Raw genomic sequence first — 20,113 nt, 5'->3', positions numbered from 1 at the left:
AAGTCATTTGTAATGAAGTTTTAACAAAAATAATTACTTGCTTTTGAATGAGAGAGTATCGTTACTTAAATGAAAAGTATGTACTTATTTTTAGAATTTCTTTAGTTTAGTTACCTGTTAGAAGGTATATTTGGCAGTAGACATCTAATGTGATTTGGCTACATTAGAAAGGTGGGATACACTATAGCACTGCTGTGCTCAGTGGTATAACACTCTGTGACCATACTAAAATACTTCTGAAAAGAGATAATTCTGTGCATGGTTGATACAGCAGAGGAGCGTAGCCATATTGGAACAAGTTATGGATAAAACCAGATTGCTTACTGTAAACCTGGAAAAATTCCTCTCCTCTTATTTTATTAATGTACAGGTGTCTATTTAATATGTAGTATGTAGCTTTGGATGGGTTTAATTTTTAAATAAACCAAACCAAAATCTTTTCCCTGTCCTTGCCAAAAAGAGATGTAGCTATCCTGACAAGAAACCTCATGAACTTGTTTCAATGTAAATTGCCTCCTAGAGCCATTGTTTCATCCTCTCTGCAAAAAGCAGTTGTTCTGTCTAAATTAATCTTACTAGAGAAGTTAGTTCCAAGCTGTAGTACTAATACTTGGTGTTAGAATTGAACAATAAACAAACAGCCATTCTATCTGATAAAATAGATGGGGAAAGTGACTAGCAAAGTTTTGGTAAGATAGAAATGATGAGGAAAGTAATGTGAAGAACTATAAACCAAGGAAGTAACAACAATTCACAGCAGAATATAGGCAGGGTTCCCTCACCCCCCACCCCAGAACAGAATTAGTTGAGATGATAAATATTATTATTTTCCTCAACTAATACTACCAAACAGGTTTTTTTATATATTAACTAAGTTTGTAACTGTCGTAACACTGTTCATTTTTTCAGTGATAGCAGGAGAAAATCAGCTGTAAGTCAAATATATATTATGAAATTTGTGCCCTATATTGTAGATCATAATTAAAATGAAGGGTATCCTGCTCTAATGAATCAGTTTGACTTTTGTTATATGGAATGTGTATGAAATATTGTGGTACATTTTTAGTCCCATAATTTCTGTCTATGTCAATTTGATATCCTCTTGCCACCTTTTACAATAGGGATGGCACATCAGAATCTTAAGGAATAAAGTGCCCAGGAAATTCAATACCAAGAATTTTACAATGGATGGAGGGAAAAAAAACAAAAACAACCCAAAACTGAGCACTGAAGTAAGATGTGGTGGGTGGTTGTGGTGTGGGTGGGGTGTCTGTTGTGTCCCCCTGTCCTGTCCCCACATCTGATCAGATGTCTGTACTATGTGTGCCTACTGGTCTCCTGGATTTACTTGACAGGTGGGATTGGGGCAGTGGGAGGAGGATTCAGGGATTTGCAGGGAGTAGTTCATCTATTTCTACAGTTGACATCTAAAATAAGTTCAATGAATCATTCCTGAAAGAGATCTTTTTGCTCTCCATTGGGTAGAAAGAAGCCCAGGGCAACCAGCTTGTCTTTGTCAGAGATGCCTAAAAATAGGGTACACATCTAACTCCACATTTAAACTCTTCCCTTTACATTTTTCTAGTGCTCTGTACGTGTGAGCTTTCTAAATCTATTTGTGAATTTTTATTTATTTACATTATAAACAAATTTATCAGTATCTTTACAATTCCCCCATTACGACCCATCTCCCTACAACTGTCTACACAAAAAAAGGATCTTCTTCAGTGACTGAAAACAGTTAAAGAGAAATGCTATTTAACTGAAAATGCTTCTATTGTTCCAAATGCATTTGAATTGTGTTGAAGAGATTAAACAATCTGGAAGAAGCTTCTCTTCCTTTAGCTTAACTAAGCTTTCTGAATTCTGCTGCTGTTCCCTCCAGTGTCAGAGGTTCAGTTTAGTGCATAGATTTACCATGCTTTTTCCTAGTGTGAGTTAATTTGTGAAAATGCTAGGCAACCTTCAGCCTCATAGACAGGCAAATACTTGAGGCTAGGAATATTTGCATTTTTTAGTCCTGAAAAATTTCTGTAGTCTCAGTAGTTCAAACATAACAAGCAAGTCTTTCATTGCTGCTGTGTAGTAAAGACAGCCAAAGAGTCAACCCTTTTTTAATATATGCATCCTATAAGACTAAAGTTAGCCCACCAAACTTACGGATGAGATTGAGGGTGAAAGTGAAAAGCAAACGCCTATAAATGAAATGCTTTTGGAACATACTGGGCTGGTTTTATCATAGCTGCTTTCCTCTTTTGTAACTTTTGAAGATACAGATTTATAGAACAACTTGAAATGTTTCTAATGTGAGGTCAGTTTGTGCGAGGTGTAGACAGCTGTACACATTCAAGGTCTTAATATACAGTGTATCATGCTTATTATCACAGTTGGAGCTTCTTGGCAGTAGAAAATATAATTGTTCCAGTTTGACAGGGTGCTGAGCTTAAGCAGCTGGCTGGCCTTGCTGAGGTCAATAGAGAGAGAAGACCTTGTAAAACCTTAAAGGCAGAAGACCTTTCTGTAAGTTGTTTAAAAATTCCAGTTGGTGCATCATTTCTAACAAAATCATGATCCCTTTGTCCTGTTTATAATTGATTTTTCATTTATCCGCTGAGAGTAATCATTAATAGTTTAAGATAGCACCAATATAAAAGTAAAATCAACATATCTCTTAGAATAATTGGAGGAGTGCTACTGATTTATGAAAAACATAGTAATATATGTGGAATTCTTTTTCTTCTTTCTACTGAAACAGTTTTTCAGGCTATTCTTTTAGTAAAGTGATAAATTGTTGCATTGAGTTCTCTCCAGAAATAATTTACTTACGTAATTTTTGTTTTGAGCTCTTTTTTTTGTTTCAGACTTCCAAGTACCATCTTTCAGAGTGGTTTAAAAACACTTAGGTGGTTAGTTTATTTGATTTTCATAAGTGCTTATGAAAAATGCCTCCTTGCATAGTTAGGATGTTCCTCAACAGACCGCTTGGTATCTGTGTACTTCTGCCTATTCTTAAGTGGGTGTTCATGACTGCCATGAATTTAAACTAAATTTTTTTTTGACTGGCTGTAATTACTGCAAATTGAACACACATCATCTTTGTTTTTTTACCAGACTGCCCCTTGTTGGAATTGTAATCACCTGGTGCTCTACTTAACATAAAGATTTTACTCCTCCTTGAGACTCTGGTGCCCTGCAGGTCTCTTGGGCTCTGACCTGGTAGAAAATTGATAGTGGGGGGAAAAAAAAAAGACTGCTAATCTAGGGATGCAAAGTAGCTGGTGGAGCCTTTGAATAATGCATCTGAGAATGTGTGTTAGGGCACAATTTGTACAATTTTTCAGTTTATATAATTTTATAAAAATGTTTCCGCAAAGTGCTATTAATGTTCTAACAACAAAGTAATTGGGATGGTGCACAATGTTTGATTTGCCCCCAGAAGATGCAAATCTCACCTTGTTGGGCTCTAAGCCAATAGTTCAAGGTCTCTCTCTCAAAAAAAAGTGATTATTACCTTTATTCTGTTGAATTTTTAATTATGTCATTAGCTTTCTAATACTTGCCTCTGCTATGATGGCAAAGAGGATTAATCAGTCATTATGTGGTGAAGGGCCATCACTTCAACTTTCTTTAGACATTGATGGATGGTAACATCTTAAAGCTCTTCCTCATGTTGCCTGTTTTGTCCAAGGGCATTTTTCTTCCTGTGCCTTGTTTTTAGGGTCCTTTACAATAGCTAGTGTTCGCTAGTGCATAAATTAGTCTTTTCTCCATTGTCTAGCATTATTATGTTCCAGCCTACTAAGGTACAAAAATGAAGCAACACAGTTTCTTCTGTGCTTGTTTCACAGGCTTTTTGTCAAAAGTTCTTTCATGAATAACTAAACATAAATTACAGAAGGTTAAATATCTTGTTATATAATATCTTTTTAATGGAAACACAACAGATGGTATCTGCTAAGAAAATGTCACTTAGGCTGGATTATATCATCTTCTTACATGTGCTTAGGAGCGCTGACATAATGAAGTGTTGAGTTATCTTTCACATGTGTGTTCGTGCCCAGTGAAAGGGATACAACAGCCTGATCAGCGTGCATGTGGGTTAAAGGCAGAGTGCTGGAGTCATGCCTAGGTGTCTTGCCTCCCTCCTGGATGCCAACAAGAATGACTGACCTACATGTGAAACAGCACTTAAAGTTGTTCCTGTTATTAAAGTTGATAATTTTTTAGTATTTGTTCTTCTGTAAACTGTGGTCATTCCCGAGTTGTCCCATGTGCAGTTCAGTTGTCCCTGCTGCTGTCTGATGTTCTCCTCTATTTATAAGCTAACAATTCTAAAGCCATTTGAATCAAGCCCTAAAATGAGGTAGATGTTATTGATCAGACAAAGTTTGTCCCAGTTTCTCAGGAACAGCCTGTAACAGACTGTTAGTAACAGTTTAGTCTTGTGTCTGTCAGATTGCTTCCTCTCCATCAGATTTAGGTGGGATTACTTTTCTCTCTTGTGTTTGTATATCCCGTTTCATATACAAGAAAGTGTCTCAGCTTTTTCATGCAGCTAAGTAAAATAGTCATGGATTTTGTTTTCCATCTACTATTTTGTAAAGATTAGACATGAAAGCAGGTGTGTTCTGTCTGTTTTGGAGTGAGATGGAGTGAGTGTGGATGAAATGCAGACACTGCAGAAAGCTATTAGAGATTCCTGGATATTTAAGAAATTAAGTTTCTCTCCTTAAGGGAGGAGGTTTTATGAAGCAGCAGTGAAGAGAAATGAGGTGAGAAGAGAAAAAAAAGGCCAGGGAAGACTTAGAAAGCGCAGTTGTTTCACATGTTGTTGGTGTTTTGATGGGATGGTATGTTTAATCTTTTCAGTATGTAATTGCTAAAAGGTCACCTGTTTAACATATTTTCAAGGTCTGAAAACTGAGTATTAAGACATTAATACTGAAGGTAGCTAGCTGCAAAATAAGTGGGAAGAGCTAGGCAATCTAAGAAGTCAGTATTTAGCATAGAAAGCTGCTATGCAGTAGAAATGCTGAGCAGAGGAGTGTCCACATCTCTTGCCTCCTTCTCACTTAAGGTGCTTTTTTTTCTGCTTGCTTAATAGTCAGAACATGAATTCTTGGAAAAGCACAGATGCCCGAGTGAGTTGCACTTGCTGCTACAATCAAGGCCACTGTATAAGATGATAGTACCTCCCTTTACTGAAGGAAACTAAGTAGTTAAACCAGCTGCCTAGAAAGGTATTCTAGATCTTAGCTTGAAGGTATTGAAAGGAGCCTTTCCTTTCCCAAGAAAGGACAAATCCTGTTCCTTCCTTCTCTGCCTCAGCAACAGCCCAGACTTGGAGTGGCTGGGGCATCCTGTCCTCATGTCGAATCTATGCTGTTACACAGTCGAAAAGGAAAGCATTTTAGGAGCAGAGTGTAGCCCAGTGATTAAGGCTCTGAGATGAAAGGGGAATAGAACAGAATACTTTGTTGGAAGGGAGCTAACAATGATCATCTAGTTCAACTGCCTGACCACGCCAGGGCTGACCAATAGTTAAGCATATTTTTCAAATGCTTCTTAAACACTGACAGGCTTGGGACATCACCACCTCTCTGTTCCAGTGTCTGACCACCCTCTCGGTAAAGAAAAGCTTCCTAATTTCCAGTCTAGACTTGGATTTTAGTTTATTTTTCCACAGATTTTTTTTGTTTGTATTTTTTTGTTTGCTTGTTTAATAACTGTCCAGTATAAAATGCTAAAGCAATTCTAGAAAAAATCCTGTATGTCCTACTTTCATGCAACTGTTTAAGCTATATAGGCAATTTTGTAAAAGCATCAGTTCCCACATATACTTGCTGCTCTTCCAGATGTGTTTTTGAATGGATCTGATCCTGATGACTGTGTCTGCATGCTCTGTGTCCCCTTCCATGCAATTTCACATTTGGCTTAAATCCAGTCGTCATTTAGCCCTGCCCTCCATGCTGGCTGCTCATTCCTGCCCTCTCCAGCATTTGTGATTTTTCTTTTTAATCCAACTAAACCTAATCTTTTATTTATTTAATTTTGAGGCCAGTTAAATGAATGAACTGATCCAACTTACTCTGTGGTCAAGCTACTGCTAGAGCTGGTATAAAAGAAGTGCCAAGGAAATGTATCAGGGGTTGGTGTGTGGGATTTTTTTGACAGCAACAATCAGTTTAAGTCTTAGGCATGTTCATAAAATGCCTAATTGATTGTATTCCTCTGGATAAAGCATAGATGTGTTGCCATCTTGTTTCTGGATCACAACAGAACTTATATGAACATCCTTTTTTTCCCAGATGGGGGTACTTCAGTGTGTGCACAAATGACTAAGTTTAGGCTTCATGGAAGCTGTAGGTCAAAAAGGAAGTCACCTAATGAGTCTGAGGAATGCCCATGGCTTTCAGATATGGCCTTGCTTTAGCATTGTCTTGGAGTAAAGGGTTTAAACGCTGACTAAGCTGAGTCCCAATGTGAGGCTTAGTACTAAAATCTAGTGATTTGAGCAAGAGGAAATCTTATTCCCTCACAGGTCAGGAGATTCTCATGTTTCATTTTTAAAGGATAAAAGAGTGGATTATTATGGCATGTACAGCTGCAAAGTAATAAAAGAAACAGAGGAAATGCATAGATTTGTTTAATGCTGTTAATGAAATGGGAGACTGTATCCTTCATTCAGTTCTATGTGACTAATTATTGAAATGAATGTGATTATATAAAATATACTGAGTTGTATATAATGTGAGCAGTACAGTTGTTTACATGTTAAGCATCATCACTAAGCCTTCTTACAGGGTATTTACATTTATACTAAAAATTATAATACAGCCATTGGGTAGCTTATGTAATCCTCTTGGTTTCAAAGAAATGAAATCTGTTCAACCAGTCTTCCCGTCTGTCTCTCGTAGCACTGCTCTTCTTTATGGCAGGCTTATAGCTCCCTCCAGAGTTCTGTTCTGTGTTAAAATACAGAAAAAATTGAGATTCACTGTAAAATAATTAGATTTTGTGCGCACAGCATGTTATGTGTATGACTCTATGTTTCACTAACAGGCTGAGATACACAGTTCTTTTGAATTTCCCTGTTTTGTCTGGTAGTGTACTGGTTTACTTGTAGAATTTGAAGATATTGAGGGATTTAATTGATAGGTTTCTACATTTTTCTATGCCTTTTTATGTGTTCACTGGTTTTCAGAAAGTTGAAACAAAGAATTGTCAAAGGGGAAAAAAAAGAGCCATAATACATTCAAGACTGTATTATAAAAAATAATGTAATGGTTTGAGTGCATGTGTATATATATATATATATATACATACACACACACACACACTTTTTTTTCCTTTGTTCACCAAACATTGACAGCTGGAATGAGATACCCAATTTACCTGCGTATTCTAAATTGACTTAGGGCTAAAGTAAAGACAATTTCCTGCCTTCCTACACTGATCTTTGGATGCAAAGAAGTAAGACAAGTGCATGCTTTGCTATGTATTTAATTTGCTGCCATGCAGATAATAGCTGGGCCAAATAACAATTCCTTAAGATACAAACAGCATGCCTAGGTCTTCTCTAACTCAAAATTTCTTAACTGTTTCTAAGTGGCACCAATCAGAGAAACTCTTCTAGACTGTCAACTTTTGAGTATTCTTCCTTGTATTTGAATAATTACAAATATGTCAGATATGGGGGTACTTTATAGATCATCTTGAGATTTGAGATATCCCTGAATTGGTCATTAACTTGAAAATTTTTCCATATGTATTTGATGTCTTTTGCATTACCACACGGAAATTTGCTGAAATAATAGGAACAAAAGTGTTAATTTTAAAATCAGGACTCTTTACAGGATTTCTGGGTTCTTCTGAACAATGCCCCAGTGAAATTTCTTAGCAATTAATGAAAACTGCTGCTAGGTTGTGTGGTGTGTTTTTTGTTTTCGTTTGATTTTTTGCTTTTAACCTATAGAGGTGTGGTTTCATGCACCTGGGAAAAAGTTTATAAATCAGCATCCAGTCCAATACTTGCCGCTCTAATTTTACAACCATTTGGGTTTCATAACAGGGCCGTTGTTTGTCACAATGACCAAAACACATGTGATAGCAGCTTCAAAAGAAGCGTTTTACATCTGGCAGTACCGTGTGGCCAAGAAGCTCACAGCCATGGAAATTAATCAGGTAGCACGGACCAGAAAAGAAAGCAGGGAAAGGTTTGTCTTCAGGCTTTGTCATTTTTCTTCCTTTGCATTGGTGTCATTGATAATGGTGGATTCTCCTATGCCTAAAATGCGAACTCTGTCTTTTCATTTTTTTATTTAGATTTGTTGACTTTTAGGCCTGTAAAATTAAATACTAGAGAATAGTTTTTCCATAACAAATGTGTGTGTGATCCAAATCTCATAGACTTTTTTTGATTAGTATCTGCATTTACTCGCTGCCTGCTTCCCTTAGAGCTGTATGTCTTGAAGCTTCCCCCGCCCCCTCCTTTTTTTCCTCTGTACTTTTAATTTCTAGGCAGCTATATTCCCTCTGATAACTTTAACTGCTTCTTGTGTGTCAATGGCTATAAGGATATAGTCAATCCCAGCTAGTTCTCTACGTACACTTGTGTCTGATTGTATCTTTGACATCTAATCCTGTATGGTGTTTTATCCTCTCAAACTAAACAGGCCAAAGTCAACATCATCTTGCCTCCAAAATACTTCCTTCCCAGGCACTCATTAGTGGCATTAATTTTCCTGTCACCTCCACAAGCTTGCAACTTTGTTATAATTTTCTTTTGTTTATTTTGTTTTCTTCCATAGAGAAGCTATAGCATCTTTCTATAAATCTACCATCTCCTGCCACCATATATCCATAATAATGAGTAAATATATGTACGTGGTGTAATAACTTACAATGTCCCAGCCTTTGCCAAGATTGTAAATTAGACAGAAATACTGAAAAAGTAAATACTTGTAATTCAACATAAACTAGGGGTTTTTAGTATTCTAAAATCTTTCCTAATGCTGCTTTTTAAGGCAAAAGAGAAGGTATGATGAAGTATTGAATACAGTAATATGTAAGTTTTGTGGATGTCAAGGTGAAGCTCTCCATAAGTATGGAGAAGGGCCTGAGGAATTATGGAGGTGCACGTTTGAAAAGAGACAGTTGGAGCAGCTGATGGTTTGCAGGAACTTTTTGTTGCAGAATGAAATTTTATAGGTTATATCGTAGGGCAGTTTGCAGGAAGGGTGCTATCCCTCTAACGGCTCAAAGAGGTGAGCTTCAGAAGTGGTCATCACCCCTGCAGAAGAAACCCAGCCATGGTTTCCACTCAGCCAAAAGCCAGTGACAGAAGGCATGTGGTGACCCAGACGGGAGCTCCCATGTAACCATGCAGCAGCCCAGGTCATGGGCTGCAGGGGGGGCTCAGGCTGTCACTGCTACCAGAGGGCAGCAGAGATAACACCTGTGTGAGGTGCAACCAGGGGGGACGAAGGTCTGCTCAGCCTGGTGGCAGAGCTGAAAGGGGAAATAGAAAGGTTAAGGAGTATCAGGGAGTGTGAGAGGGAGAGACTAGTGGAGCCACTCTCTGCTGTCACTGAGCCAAATGCACCACACGGACACATCACAAGAAGGGGAGGCTTCCTTACCTGCTCGCCACCAGGCAGATGGGAGGGGTCTAAAGTGATGGGGAGAATGGAAACAGGTCCCTGCTTGGGGCAGCAGGTGGATCACCCCCCCTGGCCTGATTCACCTTCCCATACCAGTAGGTATGTGGCTCTGGAAGCTGAAGGCCAGGAAAATGATAATGTGGATGAAAGCCTGTCCACGTAGGAGGAATTACCTAGGGACAGTCAACCCTGCATGCCATGACCAGCTCTGCTAGAAAGAAGAGAGTGGTGGTTGTCATTGGCAACTGCTCTGAGAGGAAGGGGAGCCCAATATGCCAACCAGATCCAACCCATAGGGAAGCCTGCTGCCTCCTTGGGGCGGGTAAGGACTGTCACTAGAAAACTCCCTTGTCTGGTATGGCCCTCTGATTACTACCCATCATGGGTCTTTCAAGTCTGCAGTGAAGCCCAAACAACAAGTCTGAGGGCAATCAAGATAGATGTCAGGGTTTTGGGATGACTGGTTGAGAGATCAGGAGCACAAGCAGTGTTTTCCTCTATCCTGGCAGTTGCAGGGAACAATGGGGTGTGTAATCAGAAGATCACACAGATCAATACCTGGCTCCAGGCTTGTTGTCAATGGCTAAATTTAGTCTTTTTGATCGTGGGTGAATTTACATGGCAACAAGTGGGGTTTACATGTCTTAAAGTGGGAAAACATTCTAGGTCAGGAGTTAGCAGGGCTCACAGAGAGCTTTACACTAAATTTGAGGGGGAAGGGAATAAAACTAAGCTTGTTAGAGATGAGCCTGGGGGCAGCATGCCAGAGCTGCAGGCAAGATCAATAGCACAGCTGAAGTGCATCTATGCCAATGCCTGAAGCATGGGCAACAAACAGGAGGAGCTGGAAGCCATAATACAGCAGGAAGGCTGTGACATGATTGCCATCATGGAAACATGGTGGGATAACTCGCATGACTGGAGTAATGCAATGGATGGCTACAAACTCTTTGGAAGGGATAGGCAAGGAGGGAGAGGCGGTGGAGTATCTCTGTATGTCAGGGAGTGTTTCAACTGCCCAGAGCTCAATGATGGTGACAGTAGGCTTGAGTGTTTAAGGGTAAGAACCAGGGGGAGGGCCCACAAGGTGGGTATCCTGGTGGAAGTCAGTTATAGACCACCCAGCCAGGACAACAAGGCAGATGAAACATTCTGCAAGCAGCTGGGAGAAGTCTCAAGATCACTAACCCTTGTTCTCCTGGGGGACTTCAGCCTACCAGATGTCTACTGGAAATATAACACAGCAGAGAGGAAACGGTTTAGGAAGTTGCTGGAGCATAAGATAGCAGCCTGACACAGCTGGTCAGTGAGCCAACCTGGGGAGATGCCCCGCTGGACCTGCTGTTTGCAAACAGGGAAGGACTGGTGGGTGATGTGGTGGTTGGAGGACATCTTGGGCATGGCAATCACGAGATAACAGATTTTTCAGCTCTCGGAAGGAAGGACTGGGGTCTGCAGAACCACTGCGTTGGAATTGTGGAGGGCTGACTTTGGCCTGTTTGAGAGCCTGGTTGACAGTGCCTTGGGAGACAATTCTGAAGGGCCAAGAGGACCAGGAAGGCTGGACCTTCTTCAAGAAGGAAGTCTTAAAGGTACAGGAGCAGGCTGTCCCCATGTGCTGGAAAATGAGCCAGTGGGGGAGAAGGCTGGCCTGGCCGAACAGAGAGATTTGGCTAAAACTCAGGGTAAAAAAGGAGAGTTTACCACCTTTGGAAGAAGGAGCAGCCAACTCTGGAGGACTATAAAGATGTCACAAGGTTATGCAGGGTGAAAATTAGAGAGGTGAAAGCCCAGCTAGGACTCAGGCTGGCCACTGCCATGAAAGATAACAAAAAATGTTTTTACAAATGCATTAGAAACAAAAGGAGGGCCAAGGATAATCCACATCCTTTATTGGATGCGGTGGGGAACACTGCCGCAAAGGATGAGGAAAAGACTGAGGTACTCAATGCTTCCTTTGCCTCAGTCTTTGATAGCAAGACCAGCTTCCCTTTGGGTACTCAGCCCCCTGAGCTGGAAGACAGGGATGAGGAGGAGCAGAATAAAGTCCCCACAGCCCAGGAGGAAACAGTCAGTGACCTGCTGCTCCACTTAGACGTGCACAAGTCTATGGGGCTGGATGGCATCCACCCAAGGGTGCTGAGGGAGTTGGCAGAGGAGCTTGCCAAGCCACTCTCCATCATTTATCGACAGTCCTGGCAAACTGGGGAGGTCCCAGCAGACTGGAGGTTAGCCAGTGTGATGCCCACCTACAAGAAGGGCAGGATGGAGGATCCAGGGAACTACAGGCCTGTCAGCCTGACCTCAGTGCCAGGGAAGGTTATGGAGCAGCTCATCCTGAGCACCATCAATGCAGCTTGCGTGGGATAACTGGGTGATCAGGCCCAGCCAGCCTGGGTTTGTGAGAGGCAGGTCCTGCTTGATGAACCTGATCTTCTATGACAAGATGACCCACTTAGTGGATGAGGGAAAGGCTGTGGATGTTGTCTTCCTAGATCTTAGTAAAGCCTTTGACACCATCTCCCACAGCATTCTCCTGGAGACTCTGGCTGATCATGGCATAGATTGGATAGTAGGAAAAATGTCTTCACCAAAAGGGTTGTCAATCATTGGAACAGGCTGCCCACAGGCTGCCCAGGGAGGTGGTGGAATCACCATCCCTGGAGGTGTTTAAAAAAATGCAGTGGTTAGGGACATGGTTTAGTGGTGGACTTGGCATACGGGCTGTAACAGTAAAAGAAGGTACTATATATCAGTATAAACCAGGGTTGTCAAAGGGGATACTACTGGAACATAATAACAGACATAGCTTTTATTCTCTTTTCCAATTGCAATGTTTTCTTCTCCAAGGATTGAAAATACCTATATTCTATCAAAAATGATCCTTTCTTTGGACTCGCTTTTCATTCTAATTTTCCTTTTCTACAGGATTTATCATATTGATGACGCCTCTTCAGGATCCGCAGATGGACGCCTTGATTACAGCAGAGCTATTGAAGTGAGTGATGTTTTGAACTAGTTTATTGTGGCATCCCTAGTAGCTTGAAAGAAAAGTAGTTAGCATTGGTTTATTTATGTTCATAGATTTTCATTAGTAGAAGTGGTCATAGTTAAACTTTCCTTTAGTTCTACCTTTTGGACATAAGTGTTATTTTTCTTCCCTTTTGTTAGTGCGTTGTTACTGTGTCATTATGTATTACTGGAAGTACACACCAAACCGCAGGGAACATAGAAAAAGTATATGCTGGGGTCCAGTATGTAGATACCTGCTATCTTGGTGAGAAGCAGCTCCCATTACTTCAACAAAGTATAAGCCTGTTGAAACTCAGTAACCCTTATAATCTTTTCTACTATTATCAGCCTTTTTCACTTTTGAGTGTGTGTGTGCTTGCTTTTGTACTTCCCACTGTAACTGAAATCAATTGCAAGCCTCACGAGTCAGGGATAGTTGCTACCTTGTGTTTTCTGTTAAACACCTGTTATATTTTGGGTTTCTTATTTTTCTGGAGGAGGAGCAGGAGAAGAAAGTTGCTGTCATCATGATTCCCATAACAAAGGCTACTAATATCATAAACCATCCATATACTGTATACTGACAAGGTTATATAGCCCCTTTTCATGTGGATGCTTGGCAACATTCTTGTATATTTAAATAAAACTTCTTTTTTTAGCAGTACATTCTTACTGTTGCATTAAAACTGATACTGATACCACTTGTATACTTTCAGGGAACAAGAGATCCAATTTGTGCAATAACAGCATCTGATAAGATACTACTTGTGGTAAGTTACATGATTAAAATAACTCCTAGCTGCCTCTTGTGCTTGTAGGCAGGAGATTTTTCTGCAATATATTCATAAGTAGTCATAATTTCAAAGCATTTCTAAATTCAGACCTTACACAGATGAAATCTCTTTCTACACGTCCTCAAAGAACTTCCATTAACCTGGACTCTTTTTTAGGAGACCTTGTTCACCAAGTGCTTACAATTTAAGTACAGACTAGTTGCCTGAGTTAATACTTAGACATAGGGTTTAATGAAGTCCAAGTCAGGACTTACTTCCTAGAACTCAGATTACAGAATTCTTTTCTGGGCTGTATGTAAGTGCACAAAGATTTACAAAGTTTGTCTATTTACATATTAATGGTATAACATATGGTGACAGATAATATCACGTTTGTAGTATGAGATATATATATATATATAAAAAATGTATGGATTATACATACGTATTATGTATGAGGTATCGTATCATGCCAAAGACCAGGTGCATTTTTTTTTTTCCAATCTGAAAAGTGATCTCACTAGATGAACTAGATGAATATGGGTCAGCTTTAAAACAAACTAGCAGAGCAGAACAAAGATGGAAAAAGAGCACTGTGTATTCATTTTATCCACCTTCCCAAGAAAGATCTTGAACATTTGTTTTCCCATGTTTCTGCTCCAGTGAATTTTTTTTTTTTTTTTTTAACATCCTTTGGCTGGGTTTTACGAAATCAGTGGGTCATGGGGAGAAAATATGAAAGAAAAAAGTGTGATGGTTAGTAGGTGACTATAGAATTCTGTTTGTGCTTGAAAAATCAGAAAAATGAAGTTAAGAGAATAATTAATCAGTGAGTTTGGTTAAAAGGAAAGGAATGAGAGGAAATGCCTTTGGGACCAGATCTGGGTAAATGTGCTGAAGATGAATGCATATTACAGATTTTCTAACACTTCTGACCAAATCTGCTTTTCAGTTTATAGGGTATACAGTTGCGAAAAAGTCAAAGATGAAAGGTGTGATTTATGCTGAGGATCTTAGGGATGGCTTTGGGGGGGGTGGGAAAAAAAAGCAACAGAGTTTGGATTACCTTAAAGTTTAATATGAACTCGTTTCCAGGATAAGGGTTAAACAGTAGGTAAAGCAAACTGGATCTGTTGTTTGGTCTACAGAAACACCATGAGAAAATAGTGGCAGCGATCATTTCAGTCCAGGGATGTCAAACTAATTTTAGACTGTGTCTTGATAGTGTCTTGAACATAAGGCAGGAGTGTGCCATTCGGCAAAATAAAGATAAACCACATTGGTACTTAGATCTGTTTGCTGTTGCTGAAGCCTTTGAATAACCAGTATATTTTACAGCATTTACTTTTAAAGCTAGCTCAGGTCTTGAAGTAATTGGTGAGACTTTGTAGCACACAGACAACACTACATGAACACAGCTGTACTGCTTTCAGACCTGAGCTGATACGGTCATATGGAACTGTTTGAGCAGTTTTACCAGTGTGAGACAAGGATCTTTTTACTGATCTGTTTTTGTTATGTAGATTATGTCTGAAGGTTCATGGGGAGTTGTTTGGCTTCTGAAACTGTTCTGTGGGCTGTATGTGGACTATGGCTGCTCATTTTTACAAATCTGCTCAAATCAGGGATTTTAATTGTAGCATCTTAAAGTATCTTGTGTAAACAGTTGAATTTGGAACTTTTAGGGTGATGACATTCCCTCCTTCCACTCTTGCTCTGTCACTTACGCAAAAACTTCTTTGTCTAGAACAGCATAGACATAAAACCTTTCTAAAGCAAGCATTGCTTTTTCTCTAGGCAAGAGAATCTGGCATGATTCAGAGATACAGTCTTCCTAGCATTAGTATAGTACAGAAGTATACCCTAAACTGTCGTGCATATCAGCTGTCTTTGAACTGCAACTCCAGGTAAGTTATGGATCTGCTTTTAATGCAAGTATCAGATTTTTAAACCACTGCAATTTGTGACAATACTAATTCTATGAATTCTATGATTCTATAATAATTTTGTACTAATTTTAATAGAAACGATTTATTCTAGTTGTTGTTAATGGTTGCTTAACTATTTATTTGTTACTAATTAATTAAATCTGGCCAGTCATCAGATTGCTCTGAAAGACTGTGTTAGTAAAGCCCTCTTTATGTTTTAAACTCTTCAGAGTCTGTATGGGAAGTTTAAGGAAACATATATATGAAAGTATCTTTGTTTTATTACGTGAACCAAACGTAAGCTTCCTGTGGCTGTGACATGAACCAAAAAATTATGTCATAACATCTCTAAGGCTTCTTTCTATTCCTGTGACCTTCTAATGCCTTTGTTCATCCCATGTTACTTTTCCATTGTTACAAGCTGTAGCTGGTGGCAATGCTTCTGGCAAGACTGGTTTCCCTAAGCTTCAGCTGTGCCACTACTGAAGTTGTTTTCTACTCAACAGCTCTTTTTTTTTGCAAGAAAAAGCACAAGAGTCTTGGCAGAAAATGCAAAAATATACTGATTAAAGAGGATTTCTAAGGCTTTATAAAATTATTTTGAAGTGATTAAAAATGTCAAATGAAATTCATAATGCATGCGTAGATCACTCACCTTTTTAGGTATATACCAAAAATAGATTGCTTTACTTTAGTGTGGTTTAGTCAGAGCCACATTAATTTGGTTTTGAATCCAAGCTGTTTCCTTCCTAAATGACTTTGTGCTAGTGAAAAAGGCTCAGATCCCTAAGCATTTTGAAGTTAATTTTCTAAATTGCTTTTGAAAATTTAATAGGGATTAAGGGTGTTTAAATACCTTTCAATATTTAGAAATGCTTTTAAAATGGCATCGTAGTAAATACAGGCTACTGTGATTCACTGAACACCAATTAACTCCAAATTTTCAGACGTAAACCTTTAGAAATTATATTTTCCCCATGTTTTCAATTACTTCAAAGAGTAATTGGATTATACTTCATATTGTCTGGAAAAAAACTAAAGAATACCCTTTGCAGAAAACCAGGATATCCTGTTTTAGATATTAACAGCCTGCATCCACTGCACTGCCTCTTTAATTCAAGAATCTGCTTTATTTTCCTCTAGTAAATAATAAAAAACAATTCTGTTTGATTGGTAATTTTAGGCTCTGTCAAGAAAAGTTTGATGAGGGGCAGAACCTGCAATTTACTCAGCTTGGTATTTGAAGTACTAAGGATCTTCAAAATGATGGATGAAAAATGGGCATAGTTCAGACCCTTTGCCAGGGCCAAGTCCTGTATGAGCAGATAAAAAACTTATTTCCATGTCTCTGGTCTCTTTTTGCTGTGCAGATAAATGAAAATCACATGCATCTCACTGCATCTATGGAATTATACTAGTATTAGATGACAGGGGAAATTTGTCCTGAGTGTGCCAATTTAGGGAACTATTTCAGGTTTACAACCTTGAATAATATTACTTAGCTGTCTTATTTTTTCTTCCTTTTTTTTTTTTTTTTTTTTTTTGTAGTCGTGTTGCTGTCATAGACCTTTCAGGTGTTTTGACTTTTTTTGACTTGGATGCACGGGTAGTGGACAGTACAGGACAGCAAGTGATAGGTGAGCAGCTGAAACTGGAACGCAAAGATGTCTGGGATATGAAATGGGCCAAAGATAACCCAGATTTGTTTGCAATGATGGAGAAAACAAGAATGTATGTTTTCAGAAACTTGGATCCAGAGGTAAATATTAACATATGTAAATTAGTCATTTTACAAATTTGCTCATAAGTTAATGTTGAATAGTATTATTCTTGTGCTTTTTGTTCAGTTAGGTAGGTCTTTATATGAATAAATCTGCTTCTGGAAATCTCAAAATTTTGTCAACTCTAGTGTGGGAATGTTGTTTAGGAACAAATAAGTAAAATGAACTATCAGTCCTGGAAGGATAAAAGTGCTGTCTTATTTTTCTTAAATATGTGATATATTTTCAGGAGCCTATTTTTTTGTATACTTTGGAAAACAGAGACACAGTTTCAGTAAAGGTATTTGTAAAACAGTTCAGCTGAATCTAAATATTGGCCAGTGTTCCTTTTATCTCTCATAATTTAGTTACAGAAAACATGAAATTTTTTAGTTATGACTGTGTATATGGAATTGGCAATGTTAATGATTTTTAGTATTTGTTTCCTGTTGGAAATGCAATTAAAGTCTAGTTTGGAGAAGAAGAAAGTCTTTTTATGTATATCTAACAGATTTTGTTAGGATTTAATCAGACAGAATACAAGTTAATTCCTTTGTAACTTATTTAACTTCAAGGAACCTATACAAACTTCTGGATATATTTGCAATTTTGAAGATTTAGAAATCAAATCTGTTCTTCTGGATGAAATATTAAAGGTAAGTATAAATAAATTTTTTTTGTAGGAAAAGTTGGTGTCAGTCTTAATGATTTGAATGTAGATATTTATTATGTTGAGTGAAAATAAAGGTGACGTGGAATAAAATTATGTTTCTTTATCCATTATGTTAGAATCCTGAACATCCTAACAAAGATTACATCCTCAATTTTGAGATTCGGTCATTACGAGACAGTCGAGCACTGATTGAAAAAGTTGGCATTGAGGAATCTTCCCAGTTCATAGAAGACAATCCACATCCCAGACTCTGGTAAGATCTCTTTATAAGCCAAATTTGTTTAAATCTGTGTTCTTTTGTATTCTTTTCCTGTTCAGATAGACCTAGTATTAAAGTACAAAACCTCAAATTAAAAGCAGGATACGCTTTAAACAGAATCATTCAGGAAAAAGAAAAAAAAAAAAAAGGTAACCGTGCTCAGCTGCAGTCTTAAGGGCTGCTGTTCTAACTGAGCATGTCTCTTCACTGGGCTGAATCACATCCAAAGGAGTTTACAGTGTTGAGGGAAGGCCCAAAGAGCCTTGCAGTCCCCGGCTAGCCTGGCTCCCCACCTCTTTTTCATTTGGTGTGTTGGGCAGTTTCAAGCTGTGTGGCAGTACGATTTCCCGAATGCAAGATGATGTGGGTTTTGTTCCTAAGCATTTGAGAATTCATGTTTCAGGAGATGCTGAGCAAGTGTTCAAGACTCCTCAGCAGCCATCTGAAAAAAAGAACTTGGGACCAGTGCTTCCCCAGGCTTCTAGTTCTTGAACCCAAAAAAGCGGGCTGCTCTTAAATTGGAACTCTTATAATTTTATAAATGTTGTACTACCTAGAATGTAAACTTGCTGTGTGCCATGGTAATTTGGTATAAGGTACGGACTCAGGATACCTTTTTGCTCTATGCTATATGAGCCCCAAAACAAATCTCCATGCTTTTAGGGTGAATCTAAAGGAAATTAAAAAGCTGGCAGAAAGCTAACTTTTGGTGTAAATCAAAATTCAAAGTAGTCAGAAGTTGAGAAGGTATTTATTTATTTAGGTATTTTATATTGAACCTTAATAATGAAGAGCTTAAAACCCAGTAAAGGGAGTGCATTAGAATGATAATAAGAGCAGCTGATTAACCTTGTAGCATTTTGGACAGGCTACGGAGGACAGGAATGAGAAGGTCTGGGTATGTCAATCATGTTATGATGCAGCCTCTTAGAAGTAATCTGAGAAAAGGAGATGTTGGTTTGGTTAAACTAAACATAACATACACTCAGCTATTAAACTAAACCTGAAAAGCCTTGCACAGCAAACATGCAAGAGTAAACCTGTGAAAACAGGAGTTCTGGAAATCTATTTAATATCCTGTGTTGTAAGGGCTGGAAGAGTAAATGCCTCAGTAGACAATTTAATGAGAAGTCAGTAGCAGAAACTAAAACTTCATTGACAAGTTACTTGTTGAATGATGCCAATTCTCTTTAACTCTCTGGAAATTATTTCTTTATCTGTACCTTTCTTTAGTAATTTTGGCTGTTTTGAAGCTAATGGATTTCTTTGTGTTAGATGTTTGGCTTGCATCAAGGTGTGGTGAGAGTTCTCTGTTAATTCTGACAGTTCAAAGGGGAATTTAGAATTGCTGAAAGACTGGCCAACACAACTTGCTTTAAAAGTTTGTGCCAAAAAGCATTCCTTCCTATCGAGTTGTGCTTTTGTCTCCAGAACGTACATTCTGAAACCCGGGATGTGATAGCTGCATGTTGAAAGTTTCTGTAATAGTACTGTAGTTTTATTAGTTTGAGTATGTAGAGTAAAATGTTAATTTTGCAAGTCTTCATTTTTACTATGTCCTGAACTATCTGAAGGGTTTTGGAGTGTTGAAGTTGTTCATGATTTTTACTAATACCATCTATTAAATACAAAATGACTATTAGTTTTGAAAGTCTGCACCTTGGAAGAGTTTTATATTGTAAAATCACAAAATATGTATCAAATGTTCACCTTGCTCCAAAATTGCCATGAACTTAATTTTCATTATGCAAGGAAATATATGATGTGTCACATTGATACAGAAGAGATGGATTAAAAGTGTTGGATATAAAGCAAATATATTCTAGATCAGAACAGGACAGTGCCCTTACTGCTAGAATGCAACAAAGAGGATGATGTATGTTGCAGATCAATTGAATTTACCGTACTGTTTTTCTCATGGTTTCATTGATGTCAGTGACGAGCACCTGAGTTGAAGTGATACTAACATCAAACTGATTCAAAAAATACTGAGTTGATACTGCCTAAGTATGGCTTAGGGCACTGAATACAGTGATAACATTATTG

General features: G+C 38.5%; 1 protein-coding gene across 3 annotated transcripts in view; it reads left to right on the top strand.

Moving 5' to 3' along the window:
• WDR35 (WD repeat domain 35) overlaps positions 1 to 20,113 on the top strand; it is a 51,681-nt gene that overhangs the window by 19,495 nt on the left and 12,073 nt on the right. For all 3 annotated transcript variants that reach the window (XM_080389990.1, XM_080389992.1, XM_080389991.1), the window contains 7 exons: positions 8,072 to 8,216; positions 12,591 to 12,660; positions 13,391 to 13,444; positions 15,245 to 15,354; positions 16,924 to 17,134; positions 17,711 to 17,791; positions 17,925 to 18,061. In XM_080389990.1, the coding sequence (XP_080246116.1) occupies positions 8,072 to 8,216; positions 12,591 to 12,660; positions 13,391 to 13,444; positions 15,245 to 15,354; positions 16,924 to 17,134; positions 17,711 to 17,791; positions 17,925 to 18,061 (808 nt within the window). The remainder of the gene's footprint in view (positions 1 to 8,071; positions 8,217 to 12,590; positions 12,661 to 13,390; positions 13,445 to 15,244; positions 15,355 to 16,923; positions 17,135 to 17,710; positions 17,792 to 17,924; positions 18,062 to 20,113) is intronic.

Source organism: Falco punctatus (assembly GCF_963210335.1).
Source record: "Falco punctatus genome assembly, chromosome: 5".
NCBI lineage: Eukaryota > Metazoa > Chordata > Aves > Falconiformes > Falconidae > Falco > Falco punctatus.
Note: the sequence above shows the minus strand (reverse complement) of the source record. Positions and strands in the feature narration are given on the sequence as shown.